Raw genomic sequence first — 17,256 nt, 5'->3', positions numbered from 1 at the left:
CGGTATCTAAATGGATACCGAATGGGACAAGCCATTGCGTTTCAGAGGAAAGTAACACTTCCAACTACAGTATAAGTCTCCCGAAAATATGTGTAGTTATTCTGTGTAATTGTGTGTGGACGTACTCCTTAACATTTACAGCCAATGGCGCCCTTTGTTGTGTTCTTAATGAGGCTTACTTCCGCAATGTTGAGCTGGTGTTCTCAGGAACTGGGCCTTATTGCCAAGGCCGCTCGCCGTGTCAGAAGTGCAAATCATTGGACCTCTTCGGTGTGGGGAGACGTGTGTGGGGAGGGGGTTCACCGCAGGGCGCGATGTTTTGCACATAATGTTGCCGGTCGGCCGAGACGTGCTAATAAAAGACGGCGAGCGGGCGGCCGGCCGTAGAAGCGAAAGGACGCCGCCTCCGCAGCTGCAGCGGACAATGGCGGCCAACACAGCGCTGTGCGCGGCCGTCTTCCTCGCGCTAGCACTCCTAACCGGTAAGTTGAACCGCCTCGATTTAACGTTCACACAGAGTCCCTAAATAACTGGAGAGAAATGTCGAGGCTTTCAGCAAGGCCACTTTAATTTCCTCTCCTAACCTCACCCAACTAAGCTGATGCTTAGTCCGTAATTACCTAGACCATTACCCCCGAGTGTAATCGGATATTAGGTAGTACCCCCACCCCTTCCTTTTTCCATTGCTCTTATCGTCAATAACTTACTGTCCATCTGAACTTTAGAATGATACAGAAGTTGATGAATGATATTTAGTTGTAGTGGGTGTGTTATCAAGCCGCAAACTAACAGTCAAGGAGACTGTTGGTATTGCTTATGTCTAGTAGTCTTTTTTTTTTTATCTGAGTGATCCCACAGCTCCTTTTCAAATAAGAACGCTAACTATCTGTAGTGAATGTAGGCGTTTGTTACAAAACACTGTTCATCTGTACCAATCCTCTCCCTAGCGACACTTACTTCAGCTGCATCCCCATTTAAAAATTAGCCCAGTTAAAATGTCTTCACTGTACTTATTGTTTGAAAATCATTTGATTGTTGGCTCCTTAATTCTGAAATGGCAGAAATTGGAAGTATTCAAGCCGTTAGTGCTATGTGTCTGAAGGCTCTAATAATAATAATAATAATAATAATAATAATAATAATAATGTGCTCAGCGCTATACCAGTCCTTACCAAGCTACTATTGTGCCATCCTGTCAATAGTTCATTTGTTTCTGAGTGAGTAATTAAGCAATTTCTGGTGTATTGCAAGAGCTGTTCATAACTTGGTGAAGACATTTTAATGAGATATGTAGCGTTTGTTACGTGTATATTTCACTTTTACTGTCATCGACTTACGCTACTAAGATAGTGTTTGTGTACTGGAAGGACTGTGTGAGGAACCTATAACCTGCACTGTATAGTGTTACACATCATTGCTAGCAATTGAGAAAAAAATAATTTCTAGTACCTTAGAGTCCTACGAAATCGCGATAATAGTAAGAGCTCTTAAAAATAATTTACTTTCATGACTGAAACACAATCAGATCTTCTTTTTTTTACTCCTCACAAAATTTCATTTTACTCCTCAGGGGGTAAGGAAACCCAAATTGGGGACCATTTACGTAGATATCGATGCGACATTGAACTCTGACCGCATCTTCATTTCAGCACTGTAAGAGTAAAGGAAGATTATAATGGACCATCGCTGTCATACGGGTCACTACCATCTGTGTACCAATAGTATATGGCTATGTCCTTGTTAAAAGAACCATTCCGTTCTGTTAAACGAAGATGAGAGCACGGGGATTTGAATCCTACAGCTTCCAGATTCAAGTCTCAGTTTTAACAGCTGCGCTTCATCGCTCGGGGAATGGTACTGAACTTATTACTTGATTTCAGACCAATTTATTAGCCTCATAAATGTGCGATCACAATGAGGGAGACTTTTATTACTTCCTTAAGAACAATCGTGTACTATATTTACATCCCGCAGAGTCTTATAAGGTAATAGGTACTGACTTTTCAACCATATACAGTGTAACATTGATTTTGCAATTTCTGTATGACTATTCAAATAAAAAAGCTCGCAATCACCGAAACTCTGTAGCCCAGTTATAAAATGATAAATACCGAAAATGAAAATGAAAATTGTACACACAAAGAACTGTCAACATGTAGTTACCGGAAGGCTCAAAATGAAAACTCAGTAACTCAGGAGAAATCATCTCTCTTTAAAAACAAATGTTTGTTCTTTCGCCATTTATTTCCTTTCAGTTCCGCGTAATTAAATTTAAAACAAAGTGTTGATGTGAAACAAGTAATGCTGTGCCACAGATCAAACTAGAGAAAACAAAACGTCGATGTTAAAGTGTTTTAGGAAAAATAATTAGTACACTAATCGCTTATATTATTTGAATTAACATAATTTCAATTAAAGATTTATTTCTCCATCTGATCTTCTGATACTGAGTTAAACTCACTTTAAGTTAGAAGTGATAACTTACCAACAATGCATAGATGGGGCTAATGCGTTTATTTGGATCTTGGAGGAAAGTAAATGTCAGCTACTCATCAGTAAAACAAATAGATATGTAAATAACTAAAATACATTGAAAACGTTACCAAATTTTACAGCCGAATCCATATTCTACTATTTCTGTTATTTCTCTTTTTTCCGACCGAGTGAAATGGCGTAGTGGTTAAAATGGTGGGTTCTAATTTGCGAGGAGGTAGTTCCAATTTCTTTCCGAACCAGACTAGTGAAATTACTGGAATGGCTTCACTGAAATTATCTGGGCCAGTTTGTTTCACCATCCTTCCCCGGCTAGTAGTTTACTAAGAATAAACATTAACCTTCCATTTTTCTCTCGCTTTTCTTCCGTGAAACAGATAGAAACGTTGAAAGAACCATATGCACTGCCGAAGGATAAACAGAACACTATGTATGTACACAATGAGTTCTCTCACTTCTCCCGCTCTCCCAAAATACGGACTCGCTGTTTGTACCATTGTTTCTTATTTATTCTGGATATTACCTGAATAATGTTGTAAACTAAAGAGACGGGGCTGCAGTTAATTTTACTGGCCTTCACAAGGCAGATTCACGTCATCCTCTATCTTAATTAGACTAACAGGCACCCATTAGCTTGTTAGTTTCAGATAGCTCGCGTCCGTGTTTCACCTTTTCACACGCAGTAGTGTACGAGATTAGAGTTAAAGCGGGCCTGTAGCATTCTGGCTTGCTCTAGTTCCTTCGACCGGCATAGTTATGTTCTTGTGTTCGCACGGTATATTAACAAACGTTTACGAATTTCAACTTTATTTTTATTTGAAAATTTCGTCGAAACCTTATAGCTTACGCCTTCCCACGCGACCATCGGTAGGTTGCGATGCACCTGATACACCAGTCATGTTCTGCTGAAAGGATACGAAACGTACCGGTATTGCAAAGTATAGAATTCATTGGAGCTGTTCGGTAGGTGCCTGGAAATTCGTAAACAAGAAAAAGTACGCTTATCATATATTAGTTTTGCTGGAATGCTGCACGAAATACCAAACAGTTTTAAAAATACTGATCTCATACTTCAGAATTAAATTAACTGGTAGCAAGATCGGCTCAACAGTCTACTGTAACTAAATTTTTTGTTTCGTTAATCGCCCGTCGTCACTTATTGTGAGATAATCAGGGACGGATTGCTGAATCACTTTTGATCATTGTTCCGCGACCGTGACAATATTAGCCTAGTGTACTTTTAACCTCGTCCTGAGCACGGACTAAACTTATTTTTATATTTTTTCGACACCTTGTGCTAAAACATGTTGTTATAATCTATGCCCAATACAGTGTCAATCGTGGGTAAAACTTATGTTGCAAAAATAACGGGGGAGGGTTGTGGCTCCTCTATGGAGTAACACCGATTCTGGATTATGTGCATTATGTCTCGGTGTTCTCACAGTCCATAATTCGCTAGTACACACTACTGTGCTCCAAACATACATTCTTCCTCAAGTTTAGACTTATGTTGATCCTGGCAGACTTCTTTTGGCCAGGAAAGCTCTTTTTGCCAACGCTACTCTGCTTTCTATGCCATCACCTCTTCGCTCGTCACGTGTTATCTTCCTTCCAAGGTAGAATTACTTAACTTCTACTACTTCGTGCTCACCAACTTAACAACAGTTAAGTTTATTGCTAATCTCATATCTGCTATTCCACATTCTCCTTTCTTCGATTTACTCTAAATTCATAATGTGTACTCATTAAACTGCTTATTGTATTCAGTAGGTCCTGTAATTCTTCTTCACTTTCACTGAGGATAGAAATTTCATCAGCATATCTGTATCTTAGATGTCATCTAACCATCAGTATTAATGCCACTGCCAACTTTTTCTTGTTTGCGTCATCAATTCTTCGAGGTACAGATTGTACAGAATAGTCAAAACGCAGCATCCCGTCCTTTCCTATATTCCTCAGAGCACAGAAATTCTTGCACAATTTCACATTATCCAAAGATTTTTTGGGCCGACAAATCCAATGATCACGTCTTGATTTTTCTTAAGTCGTGCTTCCATTACCAAGCACAAGGCCTGATTTGCCTTTCTGATGCCTTTACCGTTCCCAAAGCCAAACTGAAAGTCATCTGACACTTTTTAGATTTTCTTTTCCATTCTTCTGTGTATTATTGTTGTCAGTAGCTTTTCTGCGTGTGATGTTAATATAATTGCACAATAATTGCCGCACTTTTCTGCCCTTGCTATCTTTGGGACTGTATGGATCAACGTTTATCGATTGTCTCATGGTATGTGTCTAGGAACGTATATTCTAACATCAACATGAATAGTCGTTTGATTTCCACTTTCCCTAACGATTTTAGAAACTCAGACGGTGTTCTCTACTCCTTCTGCCTTATTTATTCGCACGTCTTCCAGAGCTGTTAATCTCGAACGCTGATACTGGATTATTCTTCTATCACGTTAACAGGCAAGTCCTCCTGTCAGACACGCCTTTAATGTACTCTTTCCACCTAAACGCTCTCTCCGCTGGGTTTAACAGATGAATTCCCATTGCGTTCTTAGTGTCGACGCCTTTCCTATTAATTAGCCCGAAGAGTGATTTGACTATCGTTGATGATGTATCAGTACTTCCGACAACCGTTTAGTTTTCTATTCTTCACATTTTTCCTGCAGCCATTTCACTCTGGTTTCCCTGCACTTCTTTTTTATTTCAATTCTAAGTGACTTATATTTTTTGTGTTCCTGTTTTTCCCTAAACAGTTTTACTTCTTATTTCGATTATGAAATGAACTATTTCTTATATTATTCAATGTTTCCTCGCAGCTCCCATCCTCGTACTTATGTTTGTCTGCCCAACTTCTGAGACTGCCCATTTCAGAAGTGTCCACTCTTCTTCAATTCAACTGCCTACTTCAATATACATTAGAGAAATTCAACCGTATCTGATATCTACTCAGTACTTCAGAATACTACTTCTTTCCACATGAGGTCATTAGTTCCCTGGAACTTAGAACTACTTAAACCTAACTAACCTAAGCACATCACACACATCCATGCCCGAGGCAGGATTCGAACCGTAGCGGCCGCGCGGTTCCAGACTGAAGCGAATAGAACCGCTCGGTCACACCGGCCGGCCTCCCTTAAGTTTCGGTCTATTCATTATCATTACTATATTGTTGTCTGAGTCTATACCTGCTCCGGGTTACACTTTACAATCCGTTATCTGATATCGGGGTCTCTATCTCATCATGATGTAATCCAGCTAGAAGTTTCCCTAGTCTAACGTCTCAGCGCCAGCGGCCCATCTGTCTGGCCCGTCTGTGTGACCTATCGACAAAACATTAGTAGAAGTGACGCAGTCTTATGACTGTGTACTGTAGTACTGGCATTGTAAGTCTGACAAGCCCAATATCCGGCATGTCTTAATTTTAAGTTTATATTGTGACATTTCTGAAGAAGGCTCCATTATTATAGCCGAAACTTAGGTAAAGTTTCTTTGCTTATGAAACTGGAGGCTGAAATTTAATATAATTACACTTTGCAGTTGCTGACTTTGCTGCACAATGCTAAAAATATTCTTCTGATTTAGATTATTCCCTGATTGAATTAACTCTTTTCTTCTCTCTGTTGGTTATCTAAAATTGTATAATTCTCAATTACTCCCAGAGAAACCTTGAATGATATACTCATTTAAAGTCCAAGACTTCTCTAAAGAACAAAATAATCTGTAACGATCAAAGATATGAAGATATTCGGAGAAGAATTCGTTACCATTTTGGAAACTGATACACGTTGCTCCCGCAGGGACCTGCATGATTAAACTAATTACGTTCCTCATATATGAAGGCTTACTCTTCAAAAACTGTGTTCACTAGTATAGTGGGAAAACACCTTAATATAATGCATAGTAAAAGGTAGTGTATCATGTGCATATAACTAAACGTGTACGAAGTATGTCTGGATTTGTACCCAGGTGGGGGTACATGTGTGCGAAGTAGTTGAAACGCAACATGTCTGAAGTCAGTCACATTCACGATGAACTCATCTGCCCCAGAGGACCGAGACGTTCCTCTGCCGGCAAACCTAAAGCTGTAAGAAACGATTGTTACGATTATTTCAACGGCAGAATCCAAAACTCTGCAACAATTACATATCACTCTTACAAAGGCTGATATTAGAAAACCTACTCAGACGAAAGATAACTGTATGAATTACGAGTATGAGAACGTGCAAGCTAAGAGGAGAGTTTCAGTATCTCATAACAGCTGAAGATTGTTTTGTGAGCAAACGTAAAACTGTTGAAATTTGTTTACATTACGTAACGAATACAGCACGATACCGAAAGATATACAGTATCTCAAAATTCACATTACAGGAAATGCTCTAAAACATAATCTATCATCACCATAAATCAAAGTACAGTTATAAATTATAGATAAACGAGGATACTTTTCCAAAAAGAGATTTTGTCCAAACTAGCTTTATGCCTCCTAAAAGATAAAGTGGACGGTTTCATCTGGTTGACTTAGGGTTACCATACGTCTTTGTTTACCCGGACATGTCCCTTGTTTAGATCCTAAAAATAGCCAGGATGGGTATTTAAGAAAACGAGGAAAAGCCCTGATTTTTGACTTAGACAATTGCTTCAACTTGAAAGTGCGGAACTACAACTACTCTGTGACCACCCACAACCGCCATCAATAAAGAATTCAACATCTCTTCCAACAATGCGATATTTCCAGAATGAGATTTTCATTCTGCAACGGAGTGTGCGCTGATATGAAACTTTCTGGCAGATTAAAACTGTGTGCCGGATAGAGGCTCGAACTCGGGGCCTTTGCCTTTCACGGGCAAGTGCTCTACCAACTGAGCTACCCAAGCACGACTCACGCCCCATCCTCACAGCTTTACTCACAGCTTTACTTCTACCACTTTAATGCGATATTTTTTCTAGACTTTTCTCTTTTATATGTCGCCGCCTTGTTGCGCGGTGCCGACCTCAAGTTTTTATTTTATTTTTTTTATTTTTCGAGTTATCAGTCTTCTAATTAGTTTAATGCTATTCACCACGAATTCGTCTCCTGTGGCAACCTTTTTCATACTCAGAGTAGCACTTGCAACCAACGTCCTCAGTTATTTTCTGGATGTATTCCAAGCTCTGTCTTCCTCTACAGTTTTACTCTCTACAGCTCCCTCTAGTGCCATGGATGTTATTCCATGATGTCTTAACAGAGGTCCTGTTTACTGTCCCTCCTCCTTGTCAGTGTTTTCCACATATCTCTTTCCTCTCCTCTGTGGCATCACATCTCAATTGCTTTGATACTCTTCTGTTGTCGACCGTGGTGGTCTCGCGGTTCTAGGCGCGCAGTCCGGAACCGTGAGACTGCTTCGGTCGCAGGTTCGAATCCTGCCTCGGGCATGGATGTGTGTGATGTCCTTAGGTTAGTTAGGTTTAAGTAGTTCTAAGTTCTAGGGGACTGATGACCTCAGCTGTTAAGTCCCATAGTGCGCAGAGCCATTTGAACCATTTGAACTCTTCTGTTCCGGTTTTCTCAGAGTCCACGTTTCGCTACCATACAATGCTGTGCTACAAACGTACATACTTCCTCACAATAAGTCCTATGTTTGGAACTAGTATACTTCTTTTGATCACAAATGATTATACTGTTCTAAGATTTAATTAATTGATATGGAATACTACCTATTATACATGTTTCAGTCGCAAATCATACAGTGCAATATATGTAGTATATACAGTTCCATATTATAAGAGCGTAGTTGTAAAAACTGTAATTTATATTAATGACAGTTAGGTAAATGTTGAGTAAACTATAACATATTTGGGAATTTTTGTATGAATCTAGATACGTCCTCTTTTATGAAGACTGCCATTGGTAACCCTATGTTGATTATTCAATGTGAATTATTTTTGCTTATATGAAAGAAGTTGTATTTACAGAAAATTTTGAAAGCAGTTATCATTGTGGTATGGATGGACAAGTAACAGGGTCAACCTCTTCCGCAGATGCTGCCGTGTCACGTGTGAAGCGTGGTGGTGGTTATGGTGGGTATGGCGGCGGCGGTGGCGGTGGAGGTGGTGGCGGAGGCGGCTTCGGCGGCCTCGGCCATGGAGGTTTCGGAGGAGGCGGCTTAGGAGGCGGCGGAGGCTACGGTGGAGGCGGCTTGAGTGGCGCTGGACATGGAGGCATCGGCGGAGGTGGCTTAGGCGGCGGCGGCGGCCATGGGGGCCTTGGAGGAGGTGGCTTAGGTGGAGGCGGAGGCTACGGTGGAGGCGGCTTAGGCGGAGGTGGGCACGGTGGCTATGGTGGAGGCAATTTGGGTGGAGGCGGAGGCTACGGAGGAGGCGGCTTAGGCGGAGGTGGACATGGTGGATACGGAGGTGGCGGCTTGGGCGGCGGAGGTGACGGAGGCTACGTCGGGGGTGGCTACCCTGGAATCGGTGGAGGAGGAGGCGGTTGCAATACCTGTGGGGGTGGAGGCCACAGCGGGGGCGGAGGGGGCACCTTCTCCAAGAGCAGCTCCCAGGCTTCCAGCTCCAGTTTCTCTGGTGGACTCGGAGGGTTGTGAGTAAACATTTCCTCTGGTCTTCTAATTCAATTAGACTAGATGTCCTTTTTGTTCCATAGATACTCAGTGAGGAGATTCTCATAGATTTAGAATATGTCAAAATATTAATACATAATATATCAAAAATATTTGCAGTAAAGGAAAGAAAATCGATAGCTAGTCTCTACCGCAGTTTCCAAGTGAAATGGTTCTCATGGATGTGAAATAACTCAAAAAATTTTAAACATATTTTTATTTAAGAGGTAATAAGTAACTTGCCCAAAATTAAATATGTCGAGGACTGTGATAGTTCTTCAGCTATTGTAGATACAATTAGTTTACAGTATTTATTTTCATTGATCACATTATTTCATTGAAAATGTACAGAAGTAAAATTTTACGTAACACTCATATTATTTTATAATAATTTGTAAAATCATTCTTCCATATAGTGTTCATTAAAAAATGACGATCATTCAACTTGGGACCTGTGGCACATTAGCTTATTTGTTTGAGTTGTAATTATTTGTCATTTATTGTTTTTCTGAAATGTTCTACATCCTGGAGGACCTCCTCAGTACGGATCAATTGGAATGAATCTATCAGTAATACCTATACTTAACTGTTGGTTCTGCTAAGAAATGCAGTGTTCCTGGTGTGATCTGTAAATTGGCAGCTGGTAACATACTTCCACACTAGACCACGGCGCGCTGGCGAATACATAGTAATTTAGTTTGTGAAAAACTTTCGAAATCGGGGGGAAACGCATATTGCAAGAAGTACATAACTTCTTTTTGGATTCCTCGTAGAGAATGAGCCGTAGTCACGTACTGTGGGGAAAGCACAAACCCCAGCCTTAACCTGGCGCCGTGGTTGCTCAGGAAGTCCAAAGTAGTTTTATAGGAGAGGCTGCACAACTGTGTATGTTTTTATTATGTTTATGAAATTTTAAATGAGAACGAAATTTTAAACGTGCGCCACCAAGATGTTGTCGTACTTAAAGATAGGTCCAAACAAGTGGAGTGCCTTGGCTGCTCTGATCGTCTCCTCAGGACGCGACTACCCACAGAATTCACTGTATGCGAGGCTGAATTATAAACGATCTTGAGCGCACTGGATCAGATGAGCTGTGCTCTAACTGCAATATTCCCCACATGCTCCTACTTCCACAATGCGCTTTAGTCTCTACAACATTTGTACCCAGGAGGTAAAACCGTATAGAGAATCCAGGAATCCCTTCCTCTGCCTTCACAGTGTGGGGAAGCAGCTGGTACCTGAGAATACTGATTTACACAGTTACTGTTCTGCAGCCAAGATTAAGATTTTCGAAGACACGTATTAGCAGATGTAGCTACCGGCGAGGTGTGCAGCGATAATCAGACGGTTCGGTGCGTCATCTCTCTATATGTTCTCACCTTGATGTTGAGCTGCAGAGTCATGCGAAGATGGGATAGAGCCGGCCTGGAGTTACAGAGAGCACACTGCATCTTGTAAAGTCAACAGCGCGGCCATCACGTGCTCCTCTCCATCCGTACAGAGGAAGTGGGATACTCGTCACTCGTCTTTGTGAGGGACACAGCCCGACCCGGCAAGCCTATCGAGAGAACGCTCCAATGTTTGGTGCGTTTGGTGTACAGCTGACAGTGTGCAACATTTTAGTTGACTGTGCTTCATTTTCAGACAGGAGCGCAGCGGTTAATTTACTTGCAAAAGCGCTCTCTATTTTAAATAACAAAGCGGCGAATGTGTGACGACTCTTAAGATCCAATGAAATGAATAGTTGCTCCGTAAAATATCAGGAAAGAGTGTTTAATGTTTTGTCATGGTTGGCTGACACTTGGATGCTTTTGAAAGCGATCTGGCAGCAACACATTCCTATGTCGTTTCTTTTAGCCTCCTTTTTGTGTTACCGATGTTTTAGCAGAAAATCTTAGAACATTTGACTAAATTTACAGTTTCGTGATGGTCTCATTGTGCGGATGAACGTGAGTGAGACGTGGTGTGTGCGTCTGCGTCTGCGTGTGCGTGCATGTGCGTGTGCGTGTGCGTGCATGTGCATGTGCGTGTGCGTGCATGTGCGTGTGCGTGCATGTGCGTGCGCGTGCATGTGCATGTGCGTGTGCGTGCATGTGCGCGTGCGTGCATGTGCGTGTGCGTGCATGTGCGTGTGCGTGCATGTGCGTGTGCGTGCATGTGCGTGTGCGTGCATGTGTGTGTGCGTGCATGTGCGTGTGCGTGCGTGTGCGTGTGCGTGCGTATGCGAGTGCGTGCGTGTGCGTGTGCGTGCGTGTGCGTGCGTGTGCGTGTGCGTGTGCGTGTGCGTGCGTGTGCGTGTGCGTGCGTGTGCGTGTGCGTGCATGTGTGTGTGCGTGCTTGTGCGTGTGCGTGCGTGTGCGTGTGCGTGTGTGTGCGAGTGCGTGCGTGTGCGTGTGCGTGCGTGTGCGTGCGTGTGCGTGTGCGTGCGTGTGTGTGCATGTGCGTGTGCGTGCATGTGCGTGTGCGTGCATGTGCGAGTGCGTGCATGTGCGTGCGCCTGCCACCCTGGTTACTGGAGAGGCCCAGAGTGATTTTAGATTTGGTGCGGTACAGGAGAGATAGCACTACTGCTTCCGTTTTTCATGGGGTCTTTTCTGCCGTTGTATCTGAGCACCACGACCATGTAGCTGTTTTTACGGATGGCTCTAAGCAGTGTGATTCTGTTGTTTGCTCTGTTATTCCCGTATCGTGTCCTCAAGGTCAGACTGCCTCCCGAATTTACCATCTTTGACGCAGAATTGTATGCCATCTTGCGTGCACTGGAGCAGATGAGACTTTCTCCCAGTGTTAGATTTCTCGTCTGTTCAGATTCTCAGAGCACCCTTTACTCTCTCCAGTGTTTGTACCCAGCAGATGACGGAACCCAGACTATCCACGACGCCCTCCTCCAATTACAGCTACTGGGGAAGCAGGTGTCTTTCCGTTGGGTACCAGGGCACGCGGGAATTCTGGGGAATGAAAGGGCCGATCGAACAGCCACGGAGGCGTTTCGTGACCGTCAGGTCTTTCAGTGTGCTATCCCACTGCATGCTCTCACTTCGCTGTCGAGGTATAAAGTCCTGTGTAGCTGGGAATATAAGTGGATAGAAGTGGCCGACAACAAGCTCCGTGTCATCAAGCCCACAACTCGGCCGTGGTGTACTTCCTTCTAGCCCCGTAGACGGGACAAGGTTCTCCTCACTCGGCTTCGGATGGGCCACAGTCCTACGACGCATGGCTTCCTGTTCCGGCGAGTGGACCCTCCAGTGTGTGGTGCTTGTGGCGTCCAGGTCACTGTGAGCCACGTTTTATTGGATTGCGTTTTATTTTCTGACCAGCGGGCCGCGGCTGACTTGCCAGAGGACCTGCCGTCTCTTTTAGGTAACACTCGAACGAATGTGGTTAGAGTTTTGAAGTTCTTTGACTTGTCAAATGTTTTTACAAAGATTTTAGGGAGAGGCTCCTAATTTGCACACTGTGTGACAAGCTCGCCCATATTTTATGTAAGTGGCCAGCCAATGACAATTTCCTGTGGCATTCTTGATGCTACGTTTTCGTTTTCCTTACGTTTTACTTTCTTGTGTAGCATTCTCCTTTTCCTGCATTATTTGCGTGTGTGCCTACGGTTTGCTAAGTCTGTTCACATTCCTTTCTTTTAACGTGTGTCAGGGCGCTGATGACCTCGACGTTGAGCGCCCATAAGCCCCAACACACACACACACACACACACACACACACACACACACACACATACTGTGCGATATATATATTGTCTCTTTTTAGTGCTTTAGACATTTTAACTACATTTCTTTCTAACTCTTTTGGTAAGGGCGTTGATAAGCTTGCTCTTATTGACCTATAAAGCACTATCACACACACACACACACACACACACACACACACACACACACACACACACAATCATATGCACGCACACACATATGTAATGTGAGGCGTGATGAAAAGCAACAAGTGTATCAGAGTATTCATACACTGACGAAATTATAGAGTATTAAATGCCGACGTTTGACACATATAAATCAGTATCTATCAGTATTTATTTCCATCTAAATATCTGAACGCAACGACAGAATTTCGTGTGCAGTTTTTCTACACGTTCGAATGGAGGAAGTGAAACGTGATGCGTCCGATGGGATAACAATGAAGCTGGAGCGTAGTCTGTTTTTGGCATCCTTATTGATAGTGGGTGATTGTTTCACTAAAAAACTTTGTGGACCATCGATTTCAATAAAAGAACGCCTCTACATTAACTTCACCCACTAAGCGTTTTAATGAATGGAAGCACAAATTTTTGTCTTCCGTCTACCGAATGAAGTGACAGGTTGTTTTCTTTTTCTGATTTTAATTTTCATACGACGTCCGATCGGTTGCAGATTGGAAATCGCTGTGAAAATAAAAAAAAAGTTTTATTTGCAACAGTTAGATACATCTTCCAGCTACATCTCTACACAGTTGTCGCTTCAACTGAAGACATCTGTCGTAGCTTTGTACCAACTTTCCAATCCCTTGAAGGCAGCCGTCTGTGCTTTCCGCTAGTTCTCTACGCTGGTCATCAGCTCTTTGTCTGGGCTAAAATGTTGTCTTCATACCCAGAGGTTCATGTGAGCAGAGATGGAAATCACAGGGAGCCATGTTGGATCTGAATGGTGGGTGATTACAAGACTTCCTATCGAAAGTGCTGCAGGTGCGTCCTCATTTCCCCTCCAGTGTGCTGCCGAGAATTTTCATGAAGAAGGAAATGCACGATAGTTACGCTACGAGGACTGCTTGAAAGCAGGCGAAATCTACCGCAGACACCCATGCTCGGCAGGAGACACTATTTTCTAAATATCTGTAAGTCCTCACTGTGCGCTCAGCACTGAAAAGAGCAACATGACGCGATCGACGGACATACCAGAGAAACACATCTGTGCAACGTTTCATAGGATTTTCACTGTGGTTTCCATTTCGCGCCCGGTCGGACCTTACTTTGAGAACAGCCCTCGTAATAAGCTAAGAAATTTGGCAGATGATGCAGTTACCCATAAAAAATCATCATTAATATCGTCGGATCTTGATAAGGGTCGAAAGTCGCACAAAGACTCTCAACATGCTTCATACGCTAAGAAATATAAAATTATGCACAACGACACAGTATCCTATGACTACAATACTATTAATAGTCACAGTATTGTTTCAGTCTCGGGAGGGTGGCGCTTAACAAGCTGAAAACCTGAATGGGTAAAGCCTTGAAGATAGCTGCCAACACTGCAGCAGAACTCTACTTAACCACATTTCAAGAGTTGTTATTACGAGAGGAATCTGGAATTAAGACAGTTCCATATGTATCGCTCTCGTAGTTGCCTCAGACACAAAATTAGACTATTTAAAGTGCGCACATAGGCAGTTTATTAGTCACTAATCCCGCACTCAATACGCGAACGCAAGAAGGAACCTTAATACCTACGAGGGAAGCACCCTCCTCCACAGCGCCTTCCAGAATCTGTACATAGATGTGGATTTTGCACATCTCGCCTCAACAACATGTCTCATGTTTAATAAGTTTCAAAAAATTTGTACACCGATACGTTTATTCCTCTTCAGAACCATCTTATAACGCCAAATAGTTACAAATTATACAGACCATCTTCGCACCTGAAGACTGACGAATTAATTTTGAGCGGAAGCACAGCAATACAAAAAACGAATTTACACCTCGTTATCTTTACCTTAATGTAATGCAATTGTAGCGCAATTAATATAAACATGAAGCTTTCAGTTTCGCTTTGTCATTGTCCAAGTAGTGTTCTGTTGTTACAGTGCTCTTAGGACGACAGTGCTCATAGAAGTTTCTTAACAGTAAATTCTTTGTCAGCTGATGGTGATCAGATTTACTGGGAACAGCTGTAACTACTACGAAAAATATTGCAGAGCTTTCACGAATACTCCTTTACTTAGTTCGGACAAAAAATTCATGTAACTGTATTAGCTGTAATTTATCAATTATCTTGTTGTTATGGTCATGCAAGTGCTATATCAAAATCGCTACTGGTTATACGTTAAAAAGTTAAAATCGTCTGTTTTGTTTCAGCGGCCATGGTGGATACGGGAAGTGAGAGCAGAAGTCCATAATATTTAATTTCCTACTCCCATCTTCCCAGTGAACTTGTGTAATTTTTCAAGAAAATAAATTAAGTGTACATAAACTTAATGTTATTTGATATACAATTATCAGTACTGAAATTTTGTTTGGACTAGAGCCATAGTTTTTATGTAATGGTGTGAAAATCATGGAAAAAGTTAGGAAAAAAAGAGTATTTTCTTGAGTAATGTTTTTTATTGGAACATTCAGAACGTTTTACGCTGTCTTTGTTTCGTACTATATCAAAATTTCGTACTTTCCAAAATTATAAATGTAGAGTGTGGACAATGGTTGATGATTACCTAAAGAATGTTATACTTAGTGTGTATGATGTTACCCTAAGCACAGGGCAGCTGTGCTCAGTACTCAGGAACTATAAATTATACTCAGATATAAATTGAATTATTCCAAAAAATGATGTTCACCTTGTAATTTAACAATAAAAGTCATTTTTCAAATGTCAAATGTAATCAGCATGAGTTCCTCACACATGGTTCAAATGGCTCTGAGCACTATGGGACTTACCATCTGTGGTCATCAGTCCCCTAGAACTTAGAACTACTTAAACCTAACTAACCTAAGGACATCACACACATACATGCCCGAGGCAGGATTCGAACCTGCGACCGTAGCGGTCACTCGGTTCCAGACTGAAGCGCCTAGAGCCGCACGGCCACACCTGCCGGCCCTCACACATGGAAAAACGTATTTTGCAACAGCAGATCAAACTGAAAATGAATATCCACTGGAATTGATGAGAAGGTGTACCACGTACGCCAGTGAAATTTTGTTGCAATTATACAACTATACCAGTTTCATACAGCTCGAGAGTTCTCAAACAAAGGAACATCACGGGTGCACAAATACTGCTAAAAGTGGTGGTCACGTAGAAATAGGGTATCATCAATTCCGTGGAGTATATCTTTTTTTTTTTTTTAATTCATTGTTCGCTACACGGGACACTGTAGGTCATTCACAGAGTTGATAGCACTTCCCATTTAATTTGTGAGATGAACTTGTCATCTAACAGGCAAAGAAATGGATCCCACAGCGAAAATGCATGAAGTAATTTACTGAACTCGTTTCAGATGGAACTCAACACTACCGCTTGTGATAATCTGAGAAAGCAGTTGCTGTCCTTTGTTGCAAGCTTTATTGTTGTGATCAATATAACTGTTACAAAAGATTAAAAAAACAGAATCGTTTGACTGAAACTATGTTTCGTGAACAAACAGCACCACACAACTTGATCCAGTTTTTTGTTAATTGTGAGTACTGAAAAACATTATTTCATCTCACCAAAGTTCTGTTATGGATGAATCGAAAATTATAGAGAGCAATATGAGCGTAGTTTAACAAAGAAGTACAGATGCTGGGAGGCAAATAGTAGGCTCCACCGAGTGCTACAATTCTGTACATACGCTAAAGACGTCAGTGATCTGCGTACTCAGGGTAATACCCCTATACAATGTAAGGGGACAAAATGAACACTTACCACCGTTATGTGTAAAGGTTTTATATTCCTGCTTTAAATCTGTTAATTATCAGTTAATTGTATACGGACATCAAAACACCGACTATTGGAGTGTGAAATGGGCTTCCTAGGTTCCCAACAAGGCGGACAACCAATCATCATTTTCACAGTTTTTTTTTTTTTTTTTTTTTTTTTTTTTTTTTTTTTTTTTTAGTGCCCACACCGCAAATGCTCTCCGGATATGGATAACATTGGAGAGTTTGCCTTAGTGCTCTCTAAACAACAGTGCGTGGAATGCCGGTACATCGTGTGAGATGAACCAGCTAAAGTCTACATTTCTTTGTGGAATATCTGAGCAGGAGCAGCATTGGTGTCTGGTCATTCACTATGGGGCCGATCATGTAAACAACCTGCAGCTTCGAACTTAGTGGTCATTTTCCTCACAGCACCACTTATTACAAGATCTTCTTATGGCGATAGGACCGTAAAGCTGCAATAGTGGATTCTCCATTCTGATAGTAAAGCCTCACTAACGGGGCTTTTTCTAGTAAAGTGAAAACGACACG

At 41.9% G+C, this 17,256-nt stretch overlaps 1 protein-coding gene across 1 annotated transcript; it reads left to right on the top strand.

Annotated features, from left to right (window-relative positions):
• Positions 1–357: 357 nt before the first annotated feature.
• LOC126280697 (acanthoscurrin-2-like) lies at positions 358–15,681 on the top strand. Its single transcript, XM_049979785.1, has 3 exons — positions 358–482; positions 8,518–9,076; positions 15,166–15,681. Exons 1-3 carry the CDS (start codon positions 425–427, stop codon positions 15,188–15,190), a joined length of 642 nt encoding a protein of 213 aa, XP_049835742.1. The 5' UTR covers positions 358–424; the 3' UTR covers positions 15,191–15,681.
• The last annotated feature ends 1,575 nt before the right edge of the window (positions 15,682–17,256 follow it).

This window comes from Schistocerca gregaria, chromosome 1 (genome assembly GCF_023897955.1).
Source record: "Schistocerca gregaria isolate iqSchGreg1 chromosome 1, iqSchGreg1.2, whole genome shotgun sequence".
NCBI classification, from domain to species: domain Eukaryota; kingdom Metazoa; phylum Arthropoda; class Insecta; order Orthoptera; family Acrididae; genus Schistocerca; species Schistocerca gregaria.
The sequence above is the reverse complement of the archived record's forward strand: the minus strand, read 5'-3'. Positions and strand labels throughout refer to the sequence as shown.